At 38.6% G+C, this 23,206-nt stretch overlaps 1 protein-coding gene across 1 annotated transcript in view; it reads left to right on the top strand.

The window, feature by feature from the left end:
* The window catches only part of trps1 (trichorhinophalangeal syndrome I), a 131,515-nt gene that overhangs the window by 6,533 nt on the left and 101,776 nt on the right, over positions 1-23,206 (top strand). The window contains exon 2 of the mRNA XM_037692981.1: positions 14,986-15,332. Coding sequence (XP_037548909.1) covers positions 15,320-15,332 — 13 coding nt within the window. The 5' untranslated portion in view covers positions 14,986-15,319. The remainder of the gene's footprint in view (positions 1-14,985; positions 15,333-23,206) is intronic.

Raw genomic sequence — 23,206 nt, 5'->3', positions numbered from 1 at the left:
CTATTTTCATGGTTTTAAGGTTTAGATTCTGTGAACAAATTGTGCTTAACTAAATACTCTGGCTGTAACATCAGCTTTCAGCTTACCTACATCAGATCTTTCCTGCTGGGTATTTTTGATGTGGCTCCATTCTGAACAGGTGAATCGTCCTCTGTTGTATTTCACTCTATCTTATCTACAACATCTCCTGCTTATAGCGTGCAGTATTAGCCAACATTTATCTCCAGACAGTTCAGCCTTGTTGATAGATGCCTATCAGCTATTCCGAGAGTCTAATGTTCGTTATCTTCCTCCGCTGAGTTCAAATCTCTCATTTGCTGCTTGGGGTTTTGATCAAATTGACTCGCTGATTGTTTATTTCTGTACTGAAGGTTAACTGCCCACTCTGTCAACAGTCAAATCAGGAGTCTGCACACGCTCAGATTTCTCACTTGACAAATTTCTTGCTTTTTCTTATGTCTGCCTCACTTTTTCCCCCATGTTGCTGCCACTTCATCTCCAAATTGGCCGGTATCCCACAGGTTTTGCCGTGACGCAAGGCAAACATAAAAAGCTGCCAGCGTCTTGTGCCCTCGATCGTACTATAATCACTGTCAGGAAAAAGAGGGAGTTTACTTTCTCAAAGATTGCATTTAACTCTGATTTCAAGTGTAAATACGCAGTGACATTTGTTTGCTGATGAGCTCTTTTCCAAGTCACAAATGTAGTTTCTCCAAGGGTGACGTGGCTCGTTTTTCTGTAGCAAACATACATTTTGTTTAAGACGTGTCTCATTGCGGTGCAGCTTTATTGACTGCTTATAGCTTTATTCCTTGGATGGGTGTATTTATATACAGAAATGCTTTTTCATGTGTGAACGTGATAAAGTCTATGAACTGCAATTCATTGGTGTTAACGTTCTTTCTTGGCCAGTGCATGTTTCACTGTTAAAGTGGTAGACTTGGTATTGCTATTAGGCCTGTTGCGATAAACAATAAATCAATTAATCACATGATAAATGAAAATGATAAACCTCATTTTCATTTATATGCTTTATTGTTTCTTTGTGTCTCTCTCTTTCTACTGAAGACACTGGAAGACAAAAGGCTCAACTCCGGCGCTCTTCACTGACCCCTCCCTTTCTCTCTAAAATCCATTTTAACTATCTAAAATCACATTTTTGGATTGTTAAATCAGCTAAGCTGAGAAGCTAAGCTACGAGCTAAGCTAACAGTCTGACTTCGGTAAAAAACCTCTGTCTTGTCAAAGCTCCAAAATTCACGGTTGAAACCCGTGCCTTCGTTTAAAAAGTTATTCTCTGCAAAAAGAAGCTGAGAACTTGTATACAGATATTTTATTAAAAGTTTTGTCTGAAAAATGCTATGCTAAAGAGCTCAAACCACACCGAGCGTCCTTCATTTTGAGAAACGAAAAACAGGAACGAGAGACAACCCATGTCACGTCAAGGGACCTCCCTCCCATTTTTCTTTAAGCAATATGCTGCTCGCTCCCTCACTATCCATCCTTTGATTCAAACTGTCTTATACTGCCATCCGGTGGTCGGAAAAAAGTACTAAATGCAAAACAAATTAACGAACATTTCTTCTGAAATTTGCCAATAAGTACTAATTATTGTCAAATTTCAAACAATATTATCGTTTATCGCAATAATTTATGAGACAATTAATTACCCAGCAAAACTTGTTATCGTGACAGGCCTAATTGCTATCCCTATAGTTCATGAAGAAATGGACTGATGCTGCTTTGGAGTGCTCCAGCACACGCAAACACACACAGTGTTGTCGTCTGGGATCAAACTAAAACATCTGGTGGCTCAGGAACTTTTCAAAGTGGCCTTTGTCTTGGGTTTGTGCATTCATGTGTCTGTCAAAGAGCGGTTCACAACGTCCAACCGTTTATTGTGTCTCGTCAAATTAATACTATGATTAAAGCACTTTGTGTATTTCTTTTTGTTAAGACACGTAACCGCAGTTACTTCGACTTTTTATTCATTCCTCCTTTGACTATTTTTTTTTGTCTGTCTTTGGCCTGTGGCGAACTGTAGAGAATATGGAATAGAAATTAGACTGCACTTCTTGAAAGGCAGTGTGGTCTGTTGTTTATTTTTATTCGTGTAGCCCTCGCTGGCTGCTGCTGTAGAGCTGAAAGGAATAAATGGGGGGAAAGCTCAGTGAGATATGACACGCTTTCAAGTCGCCTCTGGTCTAGCCTGACATTATTGCCCAAATCTGAAGGAGCCAGAGAGACAGCTTCATCCAAGTGCAAAGGCATCGGTGGCTCTCTCACCTGTTCTCTCTGCAAAATGAGGCTGGGATGGCTTTCCGTTTTCCTTTTTGATATTGTAAAATAATCCCGCAGTAGCAGCTCCGAGCTTTAGAGGCTACAGCCCCGAAGACAGTTTGAGTTGATGCCCTCAGGGCTTCGCTTCAAACCGCAGAAACTTTGAGAAGCATCTTCTGTTGCAGCACTAAAGAGCTGCTTTATGCATTAGACTGCAGTCATTAAACTAGTTTTTAAGGATTATATGTCATATTGTTTTTTTAAGGATTATAAAATATTTGAATTTGAGCTGTATGATATAACCAGAAGTCTTTTTTCTTACCTATGTCTTGAGAATTACTAACTCAATATGTTGAGCTGGACTAATAGTTTGTCAAGAAAATATAGTTTTTTTTTTTTAAAAGCCAATGGAATACTTTTGACTTTTTTATTTTTATTTTTACATTTGTTCACTCAGAGCAAATTACCTGGTTTGAGGAAATGACTTGTGTTTTTGCAGTTGTTCTGTGAAGTGACACATTTAGGAAATCTTGATCAACAAAACGAGGCTTTAATTTTTATGCTCAAAATTGAGTCTCAAGGCAAATGGAAGCAACGTCTGTAAATAAATGATGTCTCAAAGTCACCGTGAGCTGCCATGAAGTATAAAAAACATTATCGCAAAGTGCTCCACTATAAAATGAAGTCATACACATCTGATGAAACTGCATTTAATAACACCGTCTTACCCAGGTTCACTGTTTCAGACTGTTTTAGCCACTCCAAACAAGTAGATAATTTATTTTTGTCTTGGATTCACTCTTCTTTAATGGAAACAAGTTAATTCTTAATAAATAGATGATAAAAACAGTGGCTAATTTTTTGCCACTCTTTTGGGAGTTGGGAGTAAAAAGCCTGCCTCAGTCAGCTCCTCTGAAGGTGAACAGTGAGATGGGCAAAGAAAGTACTGATGGTACTTGGAGCGGTTAGCAGGAATTTATTCATAAATACACACATCTCGTAAAGAAAAGGCCCTTTGTCGGCAGTTAAAACCAGAGCATCAATAAAAGCAGTGTCTCTTTGCCTGTTTGGCTTTTCAGCAAAAACATTTGCACAAGCCAGATGTGCCAGGGATTCCAGCAGAAGATGAGATGCAACAAAAGATGTTTTAAAGGGCAGCTGCCTTATCAGTCTCCTCATCTGCAGTTTATACAACAATTAAGTAAAACTGCACGTTGCTTGTGCAAAACAATCATAATTATGTGAATGTTTATGAAGCGCTCACACAATTATGATACATTTTTCGTTGTATATTTTGCGGCGCTATTCTCACCCCGCAGTTTTCAAGCTATTTCAACAAATCAAATATCAAAACTTTCAGCTTTTTCAGGACAATCCTGTTATGACTTTTGGTATTGGTGCAACTTTAGCTTTTTTAAATATTTAGCCTTTTCTGACATTTTTTTTCCCCTCAGAAAATGAATTGAGCTCATTTTGCTTCCTTCAAATCTTTAGATCTGTTCACAACCTTTTGCTGCTCCTTTCACATTTTGTTCTGCTTCAGCTTCTTCCAGCTTTCTTGTGCAAATTAAAACTTTTTCATCTACTTTCAGCTAATCTCAACTGTTTTGTGCTCGATTCAGGATCTTTATGCTAACTGCAACATTTTTGTGCTTAAAAAAATTACCTTTTATTAATACAGGTTCGTTTCACTGAGTCACAAGGACTTCTTTACAAGAGAGACCTATTTTTCTAACTTCTTTCTGCTAATTTCAGTTTGTTGTGCTCCTGCAAGCTTCAGCTTTTTTCAGATAATTTCCACTATTGTTCTCAGTTCTGATTATTTCAGCCTAATTGCACAAATGTGTATTTTCTGAAAATCTTCTTCTAGTTTAAGCTTGTTCAAAATGTCATCAACTTTTTTTAAAAACAATTTTTAGCTAATTTCACCTGTTTTCAAGTTTCAATTGAAGTTTTTCTTTTTAATTTCTACTACTTTCAGTCTAATTAACTTCTTTCTGCTAATTTCAGCTTGAAACTCTCCATCTTGTTTCAGCTGCTTTTATTCAGCTTTACTGCTATTTCTGCTATTTTTTAAGCTTTTTATTGCTAAATTGAGCTTTTTCAGCTAATTCCATATTCTTGTGGCTCATTTCAGCTCCTTTCACATCCTTGTAGTTTAAGCTTCTTTCTGTCTTTTCTGCTATTTTCAGCTACTTTTAGCTAATTTCTGCCTTTTTAAGCTAATTTCTGTGTTAATTTTTGTTTATTTAAGCCTAATTCAGAAAATGTGTTCTTTCTGCTTTCTTTTGCTACGTTAGGCTTATTAATCTATTTCAGCTACATTTCATAATTTTTTTTAGCTAATTTCAGCAGTTTTTCAGCAAGTTCTTCTGCAACAAGCATTCAAATTGCATTTAAGCAGAAAATACAATTTCTCTAGTTATGTTTAACAATTTTTATTATGGAACAATTCCTTTACACACGTTTTACCAAAGTCACTCTCATTTCTCTAGAGTTCCATTAATTAAAAATAACTTATTTTGACTTTAATATGTTAATGTAATAATCTAAGAATTCATTTTTAGGCTTTCGTTTAGGATGACAGATTAAAAGAAATGTGTTCCCTTCAGCATAGAATTGATACTTCCGATGGTGTGCACGTTTTATTTTACAGCCCGTCTCTAAAGGAGGAGGTTTTCTCAGCTCATTACCAATAAAAGGTGTTTAGCAGTTGTGCTCTCTTTTTATAACATCAGACATGTCGGTCATTTCTGGGCATTTGTGACTTTTAGTTTTTCTTTGGAAGAAGTCCTTCTGATCTGTGCATGACAGCATGTTTTTGAACTCTCCTTCGTGGGGGAAAAAGTTGATGCATGCATGGATGGATGGATGATGGAGGGAGGAGGTGCTGTTTTTGAAATGGAAATCAAAAGGGGAGGAGGCACACATCTGGGGGTCTTTCAGACCTTTGTGGAAAGAGGCGAAGAGGTGGGTTTTAGAGGCCCTCAGTCAGAAGTGTGTGTGTGTGTGCATGTGTTGTTGGGGCGATTGGAGGGTGGGGTGAAGGGGTTCAGGGGGGAACAAACTGATAAGAGAGCAGAGTAAAGGATATCTTTTCATCTACTAGAGGAGATAAGACTAAAAAGGCCTGAGGGAGTCTGGGTTGGTGTTTGGAACTGAAAGGCTGATGTGAGTTGGGAGGAAAACTGAAACGGAGGTGCGTTAAGCGAAACAAAGGAGGATGTGATTGACACAAAGATGGAATACATGTGAAGGAAATGGAAGCATAAAAAAAGAAAAGAAAGGATGGAAGGAGAGATGCACAAGTAAAAGATGCACTGATTTGCATAAACAGGAGGAGGAAAAGTGGGGCAAGGAAAGAGGGCAAAAGATCACTCGCTATGGTTGAGAACTTTACGGCTGACAGTTAAATTTACCTCAGGCCTGTGTGTGTGTGTGTGTGTGTGTGTGTGTGTGTGTGTGCGTTGCACTGGGTGGAATAGCCCAGTGGGGGGTATGGCGTTTGTTCTGCAACATGGCTTTTGGGCTTTTTTTTAGTGCTTCACACACAAGTTTGTCCTCTTCCCTTTCTTTAGAGGTTGAGTTCATCTAGTTGTAGGAATCCTTTCACTCTTTCTTGTTCTCCTGCAAATTTTCTTTGTAGGCGGTTTAATGAAATTCCTATGGTGTATAAAAATGCCAGCCCGGTCTCAACGTTCTTATTTCAAAGTTGCTGAACTAATCCGGGGTGAATCTGTCGTGATCGGAGATTTGCGATCTCTTTAAATAGCCACTTGTTCTCTATCCCTTATTTGGACAGTCGTAACTATTTTTAAAAATTAAACAACAAAAAATTATGCTTCCTGTTACATAAAGTGCAGCAGTACCCAGGCAAGGTGTCTGATTTATGTTACAATAAAATAATTCAGTTTTTTTTTTTTGTTTTAAAAGTAATTAAAGTGTCGTCCGGATTAATTTGGCAAGGTGTGAAGCTGGAAAGCACGTTGGATATGTCTTGCAGAGTACTGAGCAGCTTTATGTCACAATAGCTGAGATCAAAACAAGAGCTTCTTGGTTTGTTTTTGCAAATTATGCTCTACAGCAGAATTATTCCACTGAGGGATGACAACCCCACCTATAAATACACACGGGTTATGAAACAAAGTGCCTCAAAGAGTTTGGAGGAAGTTTATAGTGAATAATACTTAAGAAGTGTCAGTGTTTTCAACACAAACCCTTAGGAAAAGGGATGAAATGTGGAAGACGTGTCAGATCTCAGGAGATCAAGCTAATAGCTGAAAAAGTAGAAGTATATAAAAAGGTTTGGGGCTCCGTAGTTTAAACTCGCTAAATAAACGTGTTCATATGCCGAGTTCTAACAGCTCCACACCACCATGACTATTGTTTAGTACAGTCGGGATGGAGTGGAAAAAACATTTTCAATTGACTCAGTTAGTGATTGAGGGAAATTTTGCACCTGCTCACGTTGACTTGGCCAACAAATATTGTGACTCACTTTAGCGTGCAGATTTTTTTGGTCAAAATATAACTAGTAGGGGAGTGGTGGTGCAAGGCCCTTAACCACCTCTGCTCCCCTAAACGCCTTAAATAGCAGCTCTCTGCTCCACACAGAGGGGCTGTGGTAGCTCAGTGGTCTGTGGTTGTGTCAGGAAGGGCGTCCGACGTCTTTGTGCGAGTTCATTCACTGTGGCGACCTCTAGAAGAAAGGAACAAGAAAGAGACAAAAAATGAACTACCTACATATGAGCTGTAATTGTCTTAAGATTTGAAGTCTAGTTAAATTAGGCAAAATTAAAGGAATTATTGTGACTCCAACATTTTGTCTTTTTTATTTATTTTTGGCACCTTGTAGTGACATGTCAAGTTGTTTCACAACGATGCTGACAACTGCTTCACACACCGCCGACCGTCCACCATCCCTCCTTTAAAACAAACACACAAAAACCCAGACCATCCCAGTGTAATTCTCCATTATTGTAGTTTATTTGGAAAATATTATAAAGTAGAATCATAGTCACAAGTAAGTGCATACGTGCACCCCCATATGTCATTGGACTGGTAAAAATGAAGGAATAAAAAAAAATAATTCCTGGTTAGCAGAATTTGTAGCAGCACTTCTGTTCATCAGAAGGGCTTCAGCTGCAGGATTATAATTGAAGACAAACTACGGATGCACAATATTTGATTTTTGGCCGATATCCGATATGTTAAAAACCTTATTTGTCCGATAACCGATACCAATACCGATATTCTTTCCCTAGACTTACTTACATAAAATACATAGCTTTCTCTGCTGTGGAAGTAAAATACTACATTATTCTGCATGTTTTTTGTCAGTTTGGCCTGCTTCTAAATGCAGATGCCAAAAATGGGGCTGAAAATAATGTAACACTTAAACTTGGATTATGTTTAATGTCAAATTTATTCATGACATTTACTCTCTCTAACACATTGACAACACTCGAACAGTGCAAATTTGTAAATTCTCACAAAACTAAACTCAACGGCGCGTGTGCTGTCATAATGTACTGCCGCTGCAGGCGTCCTTGTCATTGGGTTGTCATACATATATATGTATACATGTAAGTATATATGTGTTGTAATCATTGTATGTTTACATACAATGGCGAAATTGGCTTTCTGCATTTAACCCATCGCACCTGGGAGACACTCAGGTGGAGCAGTGGGCAGCTATTGAAAGTGCCCAGGGAGCAACTGGGGATAGGGTGTCCTGCTCAGAGACACAACGAGATGTGCAATGACTGGGGATCGAACCTGGGACTTTCAGTTCCCGGGCCAGCTGTCCTGCCTCTACCCATCTCGATATATATAAAAACAGCGCCTTTTATTTTGGCGTTATTTTGATGGAATGATCAATGTCCAATATTTAACTTTATTGCTAATATCGGCCGATACATCTCGATAATATCATGCACCTCTAGAAAAAAATTAATAATTACCAACAAGTTCATAGCCTGTTTTTGCTTAAAATGCCCATTCCTCCTAGTAGCTAGGGATGGGGATTTCAAGTTGGTTGGTGTTGTCTAGAACAAACATGTTCTGGTTGGGGTATCAACAAAATAAAAGCTGCTTATTAAAACAATGGTTGCATTAATTTTTCTAACCAATTTAACAAATCTTCAAAGAATCACTTCTCATTCTTGCCACTAACACACATTTATTTGAAGAACTTGTGCGTAACAGAAATTCAACATTTGCAACAAAGTTTGAAACTGAGTATTTATTTATTTATTTACATTTTACCTGTAATATAAGTTTGTGCCACTGTAAAACTGTTGCTGTTTGTTTGGTATAAACCTTAATTCAGAGTCGAGCAGCCTCAAATTTCACTCACCTGTTATCAGTTCATCTGTTGAGTCCCTGAATTAGCAAAATTTAAAAAGTGAACATTAGAATTGGGGAATATCTGCAAGATTTTGAGAAATATTTTCTTAGGCCATTACTGTTTTTTCTAATTGACACTTTAATACACAACATTTGAACAGTTCTTTAGGTTCATACAGGAATAATATTTAGAAACGTTTATTTTTTCTGTCTATAAATTGCTTTTATCAAACTTGTAACCAGTCACCCTTAAAGTATGCTCAGATTAGGTCCTAAATCTTGAATAAAGTCCTTTGTATTTTTTTTATAAAGCCCTCAAACTTTTTTGATTCTGTTTCCTGATAGTCCTCTTGGCTAGAGTTTGGATCAAACGGCTCTGGAAACCTGTATAATGTCAACACTGTGGGCTTGAAATGTTCCGTTATGCGTATTTGCATGTGTGTGTGTTTGCATCTTAAGTTTGTCCGGACGTTTTTCCCGTCGGGTCTTGCAGGAAATGTCCGATACTCCACAAGTGGAAATTCTGTGTGCGTTCATGCACGAGAAAGAGTTGCGTTGAGTGTGCAGCAGCTTGTGCACGGTATAGTGTATAAATCTGTTTCGGTGTGTAGCTGATGTAATGTTTGAGATTACGCAGACGTAGACAAACCGCACCGTGACACACACACAAAGTGATGTGTGCAAGTATACGTGTGCGCTTAAAATCAACAGCGCTGTCTGGGACACTTAGGGCAAGCTGCTGAGACGTGCGTGTCTGTGTGTATGCGTGTGCGTGCGTCCACGTTTCTGGCAGAAGTCTCGTTTGTTTTCAGTATTTTTGGGGAGGAAAAGACAGCAAAGCAAGAGTCAACAATCAACGTGTTGATTTATGCAGCTACTAGTTCCTTCCATTACGCCTACAACCACCACTGAAGCCGAGTTTGTTCTCCATTATTTTTGATGTATGAGAGTCTTAGCTGTGCAGAGCAAGGTCAGAATCAACAGTCAACAGATGATTTATGCAGCTCCAGGTTTCCTGCTGCTATCGTACATCAGGGCAGGATATTAACACCGTTCACGAGGCAAATGTGGCTACTCCCCTGACTGTGGTTGGTAAGTTTGTCTCGTCTACCAGCCACCGTAGCGGTCTTCAGTTAGTTTCTTCCATTCTGCTGTTTTCTGAGACGCAGCAGCTACTTTTGGCCTGCAGTGTCAAAACCTTTCCTTTGTAGGTCACAGGGTGTAAATCTTTGATTAATGCTCTTGTTCTCGCTGCTTACTTAGTGAATAAATTCCCAAACAACTCATTTCTCATTTTTGAACAGATTACAGCGACCGTGACATTTACTGTAATTTTTGTTCTCTTTTGTGAACTTCTTTTAAAATTATTCAGCTAAAGGAAGTTTTCAGGTGTCACGACCAGCATTCCTACAATAATAGTAAGGGCGTATCTTTTCGTGTGACGTTCATTTTACAGAGAAACGCTCGCGTCTCACTGATCCGCACGTGCATTTGTGTCAAAACACAACTACAAAGCTCTGGGCGTTGCGTAACTGAATAGATCAACCACTCCCTGAGCTTTCACTGAACCTGCTTAAAGAGCTGGTCAATCAAGGTGAGTTGGAGTTGTTCACAGGAACATTAAAGCGCAGCGACAAAGCAGTTTTGTCTCATTCCTAAGCTGATAAGGGATGGTGCGCTTTGTTCTGCTGTTTGAAGAGATACCAGGTGGAGCAAATCGCTAGCAAAACACAACCGTGTGAGTTTGAGAAAACTGTGACAGAAATATTTAAAGTTGTGGTCGTGCTCAAGGTTGTTTTTCAACTAGCTCAGTGCAGTTAAGTTGAATCAGTCAGCATGGATTTATTGTTTATTTTGAACTCTAGTTAACTATTCGTAGAAATATCCATTTTCTATTGAAGAAGTTCCAACATTAATCAGTTGAAATCACTTATTGATCTCCAGTCTGCTCACTTGATGGGTGTTTTTAGGGTCCTTTTTTTTTTTGCTAAACGTTGATTCGTTTGTTGAAAGAAACCCATTAGGAAGTTTTCCTGCCGGTTCTGTGAGACGTTCAGCATTTGGTGTCAGCTGTTCTTCAGATGCTCTCTCAGCGGGATTCAGTTTTCTGACATCTCCTCTGGGAGCCATTAGTAATTTTCTATTAGTTTCAAACTATTTGGTATTCTTGTTTTTTTTTATTCTGCTTCACCAGTTTGTCCAACAGAAAACGGCTTCAATAGTTTTCACTGATTATTCTTAAACAGTCACTATGCGTGGTGGATGGCAGCTTTGGATTTAAAGTTTGCATTTTGAAAAAAAGCATTTTAGCACGTTTTTTTAACTCAGTCCTTGATATCATTTACAAACAACTTGTTTCAAATCAGCCTGAACCAAATGTCAGTCAGATCCAAAGAGGAATGATCACAACATCACCAACCAACCGGTCTGACAGACATGTGGAAGAGGTGACTTAAGGCCAATTCTTTGTTTACCTAATGTCTGGATGAACAGGCAGCTCAGTGCGTTGTGTGTTTCATTCATCATGTGACATTATAAAATAAGAACCAAAAAGATGCCAGCATTAAAGGAGGTAAACGTTTTAATATGTTTTTATTACCAAGCCTTACACGTTAAACATGTTTAAATCATACCTGCAAACTTGTCACTTTTTGGTGAAAATGGCCAATGTCAATCAAAAATATGTCATTTACGTGAATCGTCTAGATCTTAAGAGGGTTTTTTTTGGGGGGGGGGGGGGGTCATAGGCATGGTAGATGGCATTGTTTCCTATTGACTGGATTTACGTAGCACTAAGCTAGCGCTACTTAAGTCGCACTCTTGCAATAAAGCTCACATTAGCTCATAAGCGCTAACTAGCATAGCGCTACGTGTGTCGGGAGTTGTGGACCGGGTGGTGGCGGTGGAGTTATGATACGTTACAGAAGCGGAGCGCTAGGTCCATAGCATCTCAGCTAGCGTGTCTGTATTGCGTGCTACTAGCTTAGTGCTATGTATTTAAGAAATTAGTTTTTGCTCTTAACAAAATGCTTTGCTACATAAATTTTTTTTCTGGTTGGCTTGCTGCTGTTGTTGCTTGTTTATTTATTTATTTAATTGATTGACACCATCTTTCCTATGTATGTCCCAATTAAAATAGGATATGTTATTAAATGTCTTTTTTTTTTAAACCTGAGTCGTGCTGGCTTTTCCCCTAATTTCCTTCTTGGAGTGTACCAGAATGCTTAATTTACATGTTAAAAATTACAAAATCATGGGGGGTGGGTGGGCACTGGATCCCCCCACCCCCACCCACAGGTGCTAGGTTTGTCTTCACAACTATCTGTCTTTTTGAGTTTAATTTTACATTAATATTAATATAAATTGTTCAACAGAAAAACAATAAAATTATATAAATGTATAGCTCTTCATGTGCCTGCAACATCTGTTCAACTTATAAATAATGTTAAGTACCGGTAAATGCAAATGTACTTTCACTGTAAGTAGCCATCTTTATTCTTATTTAAAGCTGTTAGGGAGACTTGGCTGTAAAAGCTAGTCCATGTTGTGTACTTAAACCTGAAGTTACAAACAAGTATTAAAATATATCTACCTGTCTGTCAATGTTTTTGCTTGTTTTATCAGATTTTTTGGAACTTTTTGTCAAATTTTAATGGTAAAAATTTACTTGTATCTAAGTGGAACAAAATTTGGATTAAAGACACTTTCCTTCTGGCCAATGCAATTTAAATGGGAAGTCCAGATCGGTCATTAAACCATGTAATTTCAATAACCGCTTGATCAATCAGTACCAATTAGTGAACCTTGTGTTGAGAATAAGTTCCTGTGCTGAACACCCGTACAATACATCTGCTCCGTTTGTAACTGCCAGTGTTCATCTGTGCTTGCTCCTTCCAAAGAAACTGCTCAGTAAATACAGCTAAAATGAAAAATAAAATCCAGACTAGGAAATGGCAGAAATAATCCGTCTCAGATGGAACAGTCGATTTGGGTACGAAACAATGTTCCCTCTGTACTTTTAATTGCTGGAACATGGAGCTTAACCGTGTCTACGCAACTTCTAAAAACTCAACAAGACACATGAAACAGGCCCTTCAAAGATGATCATTTACATGAGAACGCAGGGGGAAAAAAACTTAGTGCAAGACGAGCGTAATTAGTTTGACCAGCATGTCATTTGAAATGGCATTAGCAATAACAAATCAGAAAACAATAAAAGATGGGAACAGAGATAAATGAAAGGACTCGTGTTTCATGGTTAAAATGACTGAAATGGATTTGAAATATATGAACGTGTGTAGTTTTAATGCACATATTCAAGTGTGTGTGTGTGTGTGTGTGTGTGTGTGTGTGTGAACGAGAGTCGAGACTTACTGAGTGGGCGTTTGTGTGTAATCATGTACGTCAGGCCGTCATGAATGGTGCGTTTGAGACAGAGCGGAGTGTGGAGTTCCTTGGGCTGAACCAAATTGGAAACAGAAAAACAAACATTCCCTCGGAACCCCCTCTCCCCTTCCTCCTCATCTCACCCCCCCACCCCCGTCTGCTGGCTAGTGGCGCAGTCCAAACCTGTCTGGAACAATGTAATGTTCTATAGTCAGAACGGACCACACACGTTTATAGAGGGGATTGGGGGGGCTACAGAGCACGGGGGTGGTGGCAGTGGTAATGGAGGAGGAGAAGGATTGTGTGTGGGGGGGGGGGGTGCTCAGCCACAATCACAGTTGGAAAAACAGATGGACAGAAGGATTTGAAAGTGAGCGAGAGCTCGTGATGGATTGACGGGGAAAGACGGTGAAGGGAGGGATAAGTGAGACCAGGGGGGTGGGTGGGTGGGGGGGATAAACCTGGCGGTCGTGACGTGTGAAGATGGGAGGAACAAGTGAGAGCAGATGAAGTTTGGATGTTTAATAAAGAAAACACAGAATATGGAACAAAAACAGTCTCTGAGCTAGATGAGTAAGCAGCAGCTCGACTGAGTCAGAGCTCGACAGGAAAAACATTTAGACTTCCACTCACTCATTCAGATCAACACTTTGCTCTCTCTTTTTTCTTGATAATTACTAACGGGCTTGTAGATATTTTCTTTTTCTCAAATCAACCCACTTCACTCACCTCCGATGACATTGGTGAGCGTTGAAGCAACAAGAAGCAGTTCTCGGCCTTCATGTGTGCGTTGAAGACCCCCCCCCCCCCCCCCCCAGAATGCAGAATTATGGGTGTATTTTTGAATTTAGCCCTCTTAGATTAATGTGCAGAGTCACATCGGGACGTGAATGGAAATCCTTTTTTTCCACATGTTTTCTTTCTTGAAAGCCTGAGTGTTTTTAAGCTGGGAGGGTCCTTTAAATGACTCAATTTCAGTAATGACTCATAATGCGCTATTCTTTTCGTAGATTTTATTTTAAACCGCAGATATTCTTTTTCCACATTAAAACACTCCAGTTGTGCTAATGCGCTATTTATAATCTAAAAAAAAAAAAAAAAAAAAGGTAGAACTGCGTGTGGAAGTGGTTTGTATTTCAGATAAATCAATGAAAAGGTCTATCCAAGGACATGTTTTGATTCACAGTAAAAACTGGGATAAATGGGAAGAAAAAGAAGAGGAGGACGAGGTGGCACTGAGCGAGAGAGGAGTGGCACAAGCTGAGAGGGTGGGGGGGATTTTTGTGGTTGGGGCAACAAAAAGGGAAAACCGGAAAGCAAAGAGTTTGACGTTTTACTGCGAAGATTACAGAATAAAGGAAATATTGTTGTCAGTGGTCGCAGCCAGTGGAAATTTGTTCCGTGTATAAAAAAAAAATAAAAATCCCTGGAAATTTCTCATTAACGACCTCCTTGTTCAGAGCCATAAAGCAATTAGTGCAGAAAAAGAGACTAAAACTCAGAAAGTTAGTGCGACCCTGGATCTCGTGGAGCGCTGCTGCAGGCTGTGACAGATTACATTTGTTTTTCTCCACTGCACGGGACAGATTTTTTCAAGTATCCTACGTAACTGTGAAAATAAAGGACCCCCGATGTAATATGTAAGAAACTTTTTCACGCACAGCTTTTTAGGTCGTTAAAGTTTGGTTGAATCAGGGGAAATGAAAGTCCTAGGAACCTGGTTTCACTAAAGTAGAGGCTTCTGCTGTTAAGTGCCACAAAGTCTGCTTTTAGGAAGTTTTCTTATCTGTGGCGTGACCTTCAAAACACTTGTACATTTTAACTGGAAAAAGTCTTAAAGATAAATTGGTTTTGCTGACTGTTCACTCCAGTTTTGATTTAAATCAAATTTTAAAGAGAAAATGTTTAACGTGTGCTCATTAAATAATGCAGAACGTGCTTTAAAAGTTGTTTGTTGTTGTCATTTTCCAGGTTGTTGAGGAGACGGCGCTAACGGGACCCAAGTCAGAGCCGACGCAATAAAACGAGAGCCTAAGATTTCAGACACGGACCCAAAGGCTCGCCTTCGACGCTGCTGTCGGTGACAGACTTTTTGTGAACGAGCTGAACGTTGACTGCTCTGATGTCCGTGGACCGGCGTGGACCTAAAGGGACGGAGGAATACTAGTTTGATGCCTGGTGTCTGTTTTCCATCACTTGGTTGTGGAGTACAGAGGGACGGTAGCCGAACTGCAGGAGTGAACAGGTCTAGCTAATCGGAGTTGATGCTAAAGCTGGGAGTGAGCCATCATGTTTTTATAGCCCGATGCTCAACAGAGGTAAGACATTTGTTTAAAATCACCTTTTTTTTCAGCCTTGCTGTCATAAATTATATAGTTATTTATCAGTAGATGCTAAAATAGCTAACATTAAATTGTTACAAGTTTGTTTTTTTCAGCCTTTTTCAATAAAACTTATTTTAACAAGCATTCACACAGCAATCCTATTTGCACTTCTAAATTCTTCCGTATGTTTTTCAGCATCTTTCTCGTTCCACAATTTTTGTGCTATTTCAACAAATCGTATTTCAAAAGGTTCAGCTCTTTCAGGACAATCCTGTTATGACTTTTGGCATTTCTGCATCTTTAGCTTTTTGAAATATTTAGCCTTTTCTGCCATTTTTTTCCTCCATAGAAAATGAATTTGAGCTCATTTTACATCCTTCAAATATTTAAATCTGTTTACAACCTTTTACTGCTCCTTTCATATTTTGTTCTGGTTCAGCTTCTTTCAGCTTCTTTTAGAAAAAAAAAAAGGGCGGCTATTTTCAGGTTTTTCTTCAGCAGTTTTGTGCTCCCTTCAGCTTCATTCTGCTATCTAGAACATTTTTGTGCTTCTTCTAACTTCTTTCTGCTAATGTCAGTTTGTTAAGCTCCTTTCAGTTTATTTCTGCAAGTTTAGCTACTATTTAGCAGTTTGTATGCAAATTTTAGCTTTTTCATCTAATTCCACGTTTTGCACTCACTTCAACTTTTTCAGCCTAATTCAGCAAAAATGTGTTCTCTCCCCTTGCTTCAGGTAATTGCTTCTTTCTGCCTTTAGCTACTATTCATCTGTTTATTTTTTGCAAATTTCTACTTTTCTCAGATATTTTCCACTTTTTTGTGCTCAGTTCTTCTTCTTTAAGTCCAGTTGGGCACAATTGTGCTCTCTCCACTTCCTTTTGGTAATTTAAGCTTCTGTCTGCTTTTATTAGCTACTATTCAGCAGTTTTTTTTTTTTTTTTTTACAAAATTTCTGAAAAATTTCAGATAATTCCCACTTTTTTGTGCTCACTTATGCTTCTTTCAGTCTAACTGGACACTTTTGTTCTATCTGCATTTCCTAATGGCTATTTAGGGTTCTTTCTGACTTTTTAGCTAGTTTTCAGCAATTTCTTGCTAATTTCTTCTTTTTTTTTTTTTTTTAGCTAATTAAATCATTTTTGGCTTATTTCCACTTATTTCAACCTTATTCAGCAAATATGTGTTCTTTCTGCTTTATTTTGCCCAGTGAGGCTTGTTCTCCCACTTCAGCTAGATTTCAGCATGTTTTTAGCTCATTTCAGCTGTTTTCCAACAAGTTCTTCTGCAATACGCATTCACACTGAATTTTTGCATGAAATGCAATTTCTCTAATTTTCATCTACATTAAAAACACTTTGTAAAATATTTTTTAATATTTGCTGCATGAGTGCAGTTTGTGGTGATGTATATTTTTGTACACACGTTTATTATTTATTTTTATCCCCTGAGTTGTGACTTTTTTTTTTTTTAAAGCTTTAAAACGATCACAAAACTAAATGCACTATTCGTGACAAATAAAATAAGAAGTTTGCAAGTTTCGGCAGATTAAGGCAGCCTCCAGCTGAAGCAGGTTTATGAAGTTTATGTAGAGCTGCTAAGAATCATAACAACTTTTATTAATTGTCTTACCGTTGCAAGAAGTGACTGTCTCTAAATGCGATATATGTGCTGGGTTTCAGTGTGAAGCTCGTTGTGATGGTAAAATCTGCATATAGTGCTGCTTGAATGATCAGTTTTAACATTCGTTAAAAACGCCGTTCTCTCATAGCCACACTTCTACCTGCCCTTCCGTCAGGCCTATTCTGGTGCTTTCCAGTTCAGTAGCCCTCATTAGCTGAGCTCATTAGTTCCTCACGGTAAAATTAGAGGTAGCATCTCGGTCGATTGGTTGGCGAACACAAAATGCTCTTAAATGTTCAGGTAATTGTTAATCAGTGTAACATTTCCTGTGCCTTTAAAAAAATGCATTAAGTAAATAAATACACCTCTAAACTTTGACTTTATCCTCAGGAATCTGTCGGTGACGCACGTGAAATTAGAACAAGTTATCAGAAACAATCTGATACTTTTAGTGGCGGCGATGAGCCATGAATATCTATTTGGAGAATTTTCAGGGTTAATGTCTTTAAGTTGCTTTAAGTAGTTGAGTTATTTTATTCTGCATGCAGGTGGATGCACTACAGGAAATGCAAATAGGTACAGCTGAAGCTAATATGTAAGCGTAGCGTTGGCTGCAGTGGTTTGCAGTGAAAAGTACAGAAATAGTGGAAGTTATTGGTTCTGGTTTAAATGCTGTTTGTTTGTGATTGGAAATAAAAGAACAATAATTGCTTAAATTCTTAGTCTAAACATACAAAGTGTCTTTTTGTTTCTACTCGTGTTTTTTTTTTTAGCGCTTCTTCAAAAACTACGAGCTAGTTTTTGCAGTATTTGTGCCGCGCACGATCACTTCATGGTGCTATTTTGTGTTTCTGTTCAAACTTTCCGTATTCAATCAAAGTTCTGGAGGGTTTTAGTCGACTGTCGTCAAGATAAATGATTAGAACAAGTTACAGTAAGTGCTGCGCTTCTTTTGCACCCTTGAGTGCAAACACATGTGTGTCTGTGATGGAGTGCGAGTTTGTATGTTTTTCATTATGTGGTGTTGCGGCTTTGCGTGGTGATGTTCTTCAGTAGGGTGGATTGCTTTGAGCTGCTTGATGCTTTTAGACGTGGTTTTTGATTGTGTGTGTCCAACGATGTCCGTGCATGTGAACGTACACGCCTTCAGATGTGGACCGCAGATGTTCAGGGATGTACTCTTGTCTGTGCGTGTGCGTCTTGTGGTATTGGATAGTCTTTTATATGCCCCCCCCCCCCCGACTTGCTCTAAACCCAGGAATGTTGAGCAGAGATAATTCAGTCATTCCCACAAGACAGTTTGACAGTTTTGCCGAGCACAAACACACAAACATTCTCATTGCTCAAACGTTTGTTTCCATGATGTGGTGGCCATAGAAGAAGTTCTCCTCTGAGTCCATGTTTTTTCTCATTGTCTGTCAGTAGAAGCTTTATTTGTGCCACATTCTTGCAGTCGGTCTCCTCGACTCTTTTACCGTTATCAAACGTCACAACAGAGCCAGGCTAGGAAGAAAATGGGCCATATTTCAAAGACCAACGGCTTGTTGACCTGTTTGCACAAAATGGGTCACAGGACAGCTCACTTTGCGTCTGACGATCTCGTCTTTTTACATATTTAGAGTAAAAAGTATCGCTTTGGGTTTTACCACAAAACTTGGCCGTCAGTTTGTCTGTGTTTAGGATGGTGAGAGTTATTAATTACCCCATGCGAGCGGGAATACACACACATGCATGAGCACTTGAACACGGTTGGTCTGTTTTTTGTTCTAATTATTTTCAATTAAAGCCTATTAAATATGCAGATAAAGATTTATAAAAGGGGTGTCACCACGTGTCGTGTCAATTAATGACTTAATTTGTTAGTTTGCCAACGATCGACTGGTTTAAAGGACAGAATCGATCAAAGATCAAAGTGGCAGATGCGTGTTTGACCCAGCCCGTTTGCTTCTCTGTCAGCTCTGCTTCTAACTAAAGATCACCAGTGGAAATTGTTTTGTCTGTGAGGTATAATGGCTTCGGACAGTTTCAGAAGTTATGCATCACAATCAAAACCAGTGGGATGTTTCAAAGGAATTCAAGGTATACCACAGTTTTTAAAAGTTAGGGTTACAAATCAAGAAAAAAGTGCTGTGACTAGATGAACACGGTTTATGAATCCCTCAGGTGGTTTGAACCATGGACTAATCCCTCCCCCCTCCCCAAATAGATTAAATTGATATTCATAATTTCTTGTACATTTCAGGACAAAGAAAGATGGAAAATCCTTTTGTGTATCCCCCCGACAAAATGTAACCACAGATTATGGAGGCCGATGTGAATGTCCGTAATGTAACGAAAAAAATAAAACAAAACAAAAAACAACCTATCTTAAAAAAAATAAAAGCAAATATTTGCCACTCAGTAAAGTACGAGTGATACCAAAAATTTTGACAGTTTGGATATTTAATTGTGACACGCTGTTTTTTTATTTAATTTTTTTAATCAAAGTCTAATACCTTCATTTATTAAATAAGAAAAATATAAATAAATACATTATAAAAGATGAACCTTTACTTTTAACTCTCATAGTTCTCAGAATGACTTTCCATATATTTGAATTCCTGATTCCAATAACATGAACAAAGTAATATATTAATAAAGTCACTTTTGCGGGTTTTGTTTTCCTTCAGGAACTTATAAACATGTAAAATATGTTAAACTTTTCTACTGGATTTCAAAGAAAGTACCAAAGTGCATAGCTGGAAGCTTAATTAATTAAACTGTAAACTGGCTAACAAATTATTTATTGACACGTTTGTGCCTTATGTCAATTATATAATTCTCTTGCTGAAATCTTATTCACATATTGCAGAAATCTGGACAATAAAACGTTTATAATTAGCTTTTCTTATTGTGGTATTGTCGTCTACTTTTGGTCAAAGCTACCGTACTTGCTGCCATACACATAGCACCGCTGTATAAGTTGCATCAGTCCAAAAATGTCTAATAAAGTGGGAAAAAAAATCATAAATAAGTCGCTTCGCCATATAAGTTGCATCTATTATGCATCACCGCTGACCACCCGGAAACGTGGGCCGGTGCTGTGCCAAAAAATCAATTGGCTGCCAAATGGCGGCTGCGGGAGCATACACGGGAGGACATTGTAACAAGAATTGAACAAGATTAACGCTTAAAAACAATTGTTTTTGCAAAATTATAGTCAAGGTGTGTGTCATTTTAACTTTTCCTTAATAAATGCACTTTAATATTCAAGTCAGCTGCATTTCGCCTGGGCAGTGCGGCGAAATGCAGCTGATTTAACATTTGCTGCAGGAGTTCTGGAGCGAGATGAAGGAGGCTCTGTATGGCAAGACAAGTGTCTCATTAATAGTCACTTTTACCTATTAATGAGACACTTGGCTTACCATATTGCTCGAGGGCCCTCTAATGGCTGAAAATGGTAGTGTCCCATATTTTCCATGTCAGAATGAATGAAATCGCCAGATTCCAGCTAACAATTGGTTTATAAATATGATAGAAAAAACATATATTAGTCACTTCGGTGTATAAGTCGCAGGACTTGCAAAATTATGCGAAAAGGTGCAACTTCTATGGCGAAAAATACAGTACGAAGAGCCCCTGCAGAGGAACCCTGGGGCCACAGGTTTTAATCCACCATATTGGAGATTATTGCCTTATGAATAACCTTTAAATGATTGTTAAAAGTCTATCCAAGTGAACAAACTCCTAATTGTTCTAAATAGATGTAGACATTAGAAAAGTCTTGTTGAATTCAGAGATTGTTGAGAAGACTGCTGAGCTGAATGTGCCAAATATTGCCATGGTAAACTATATTTAAGCACAAAATAAAAGCATGCACATGAAAATGAAGTTTAACTGCAGAGAAAAGAATGTTAATGTTGTGTTTATTTTGAGTAAAAACAAAATCTGAGCTGCTGCAAACATTTTTTTATTACGAGCCCACAAACAAACGGTGGGAAAGTTCACCTTTGACTCTATCACACCAGCAGACACACAATCAGTTTTTCTACTCTCTTTGCTTTTCTTCAACAGCTCGAAAATGACTTTTCCTAAACTTCACCTGTTAGACCACTTAGTCTGTGGGGACAACTTTTTCCTGCCAAAACCGAGTGGCAATTATTACTGTCTTGGTGTTTTTTTTTCTTCTTCCCAGCATTAATTACAAAGGTGCTGCTTTTATTTTATTTCTTTACCTTGCCTGTGGAAAAAGACGTCGTTCAGATGAAGGCTGGCTCTCAGGCGAAAGCTCAGGAAATCTAATTTTCTCAGCATTTGCACACGTTGAACGTAGAATTTCGAGCACGCTATGCTTACTCAGAAGGAACTCCTGGTTTAAACATAAAAGTACGTCAGGGCATTAGGTTTCCACCGCTCCAATTTAACCGTAAGTGGATTTGGTCAGGGACCTTTACATATGCGACCTACCCTTTTGGTGTCTGCACATACAACCTGCATGTATGCTCTTGTCTGGGTGTGTGCAGTTGTGGGTGTGTGCCTTTTTTTGTTTTGTTTTGTTTGCCCCAAAACTTGTGTTGTAGCCAAGGGAACAAGTGTTAACAAGCTCTGTGCAGACTGTACTTATTTAATCCATATGCTGGCGATGCATACAGCTGTGCGCTGCTCCTGGTGTGTCTGGGAGGAAAATGAAATCACTTTGCACTCGCTGCCTGCTAAGTCAGCTCCACTGTGCTTCTTATGCTTGGAAAAGGTGTTCTACAAGACAAACCTTACTGGTATTAACCATCTTTTACCTTTGTATTAATCTTTGCAATGACAAGATTTTACTTCCTGATTGCACTTTTGTCCTGCCTAATCATTACCAGATTCCACCCTTCACTTAAACACCTTGACAACAAAGAAAATACTTGATATTTCACATTTTGCATTCATCACAGCCCCTGTAGCTCATAGGGGAGGACACAAGCTCAAGCCTTATCCAAGCCTTGAACCTTGGCTAAGTTTTTAGCCAGGTCTAGAACCTGCCAGAACCAGAATCACTACACAGGATGATAAAGACAGCTTCCAGGCTGATGGCTAATGGTGGAGCCGCAGCTAGCAGCCAGAACAACCAGTTCCAGCAGCCAGCCTGCCTGGCTGCAGCGCAACAACTTGCCAAAACAATAAGAACAGAGTAGCTGGAGGCGGTGAGATAGACCCGAGTGGTTGTAGGTTCTCATTTAGGTTCCCATCAGAGCCAGACACCATGACAGTACACTGCTGTGTTCATCTGTCTGTGCCGCCGCTGGTGGAAAAACAAGGGCACACAAGTAGAAAGAAAGTGCTTACAATATTTTTAGGAATATATGTTGTTTAAATGTAACTTGTCGAGCAATGTGCGTTGAAGCCGTAATCGCTAATTGCTTGCAGAATAATGTTTGCTGCACTTGAGAGCAGAGATTTTAGCCCATCTTGTCTATTTCCAAGCTATTTGTTTGTGACCAAAACATGAAAATAGAGGCTAACTGTCATCTTCTGTCTACAGATGGGTTTTAGGTGTGTCAGCAATCAATATTTGTAGCCTTTATTCACCGTAGAGCTTCACCTCAGTGCTTTGAAGACTTGAACAGTTGACTTTTGTAGCAAATTGTAATAAATGCATTGTCCAGTCAACTATAAAGTGTTTAACAAAGCAATTGCAAACATTTTTTTATTTTTGCCAAGCATTGAAATTACTCTTTATTTTAATGCTTTTGAATTTTGAATAATTTGCATTGATTTCTGTTGGTTCTATGCAATTGGTTAGATACATACTAGCACATACAATATCATAAGATGTTAGCTAACAATATGTATTGTGGATAACTCTCAGCTACTACCACACCAGCTTTTAGTTCTATATTTGTAAAATTTCAAGTTATAGGTATTGTTTTAAGCCAACTGCTATCTTGATTATGGCTGTGCTTAAAGGTTAGACAAACCTTTTGAGTTTAAACATCCCCTTGTTCATCTTTGTCTTTCGGCCTCTGGCAAAAATAACACGATCTGAAAGTGATGGTTAAAGTGATGTACTACATACAGAAAATATTACTTGTTATATTTAGGCAGCCACGTAAAAAATACACTGTAATGTGGAGTCTCTTCTCCATTAGTTTGAAAGGTTGTTTCCTTTTCAGTAAAATGAGACAGTGCTCCTACTGCTCTCAATCATGGCATCATATCATTCAGAAGCCACTTATTTGGCTTTAACAAATCAATGCTGAGTAAGTCAGCCTAAAATATTGGATGTT

The sequence above is a fragment of the Nematolebias whitei genome, chromosome 19, assembly GCF_014905685.2.
Source record: "Nematolebias whitei isolate Nwh7 chromosome 19, NemWhi1, whole genome shotgun sequence".
In the NCBI taxonomy this organism is placed as follows: Eukaryota; Metazoa; Chordata; class Actinopteri; order Cyprinodontiformes; family Rivulidae; genus Nematolebias; species Nematolebias whitei.
This window is presented reverse-complemented; position numbering and strand designations above follow the sequence as displayed.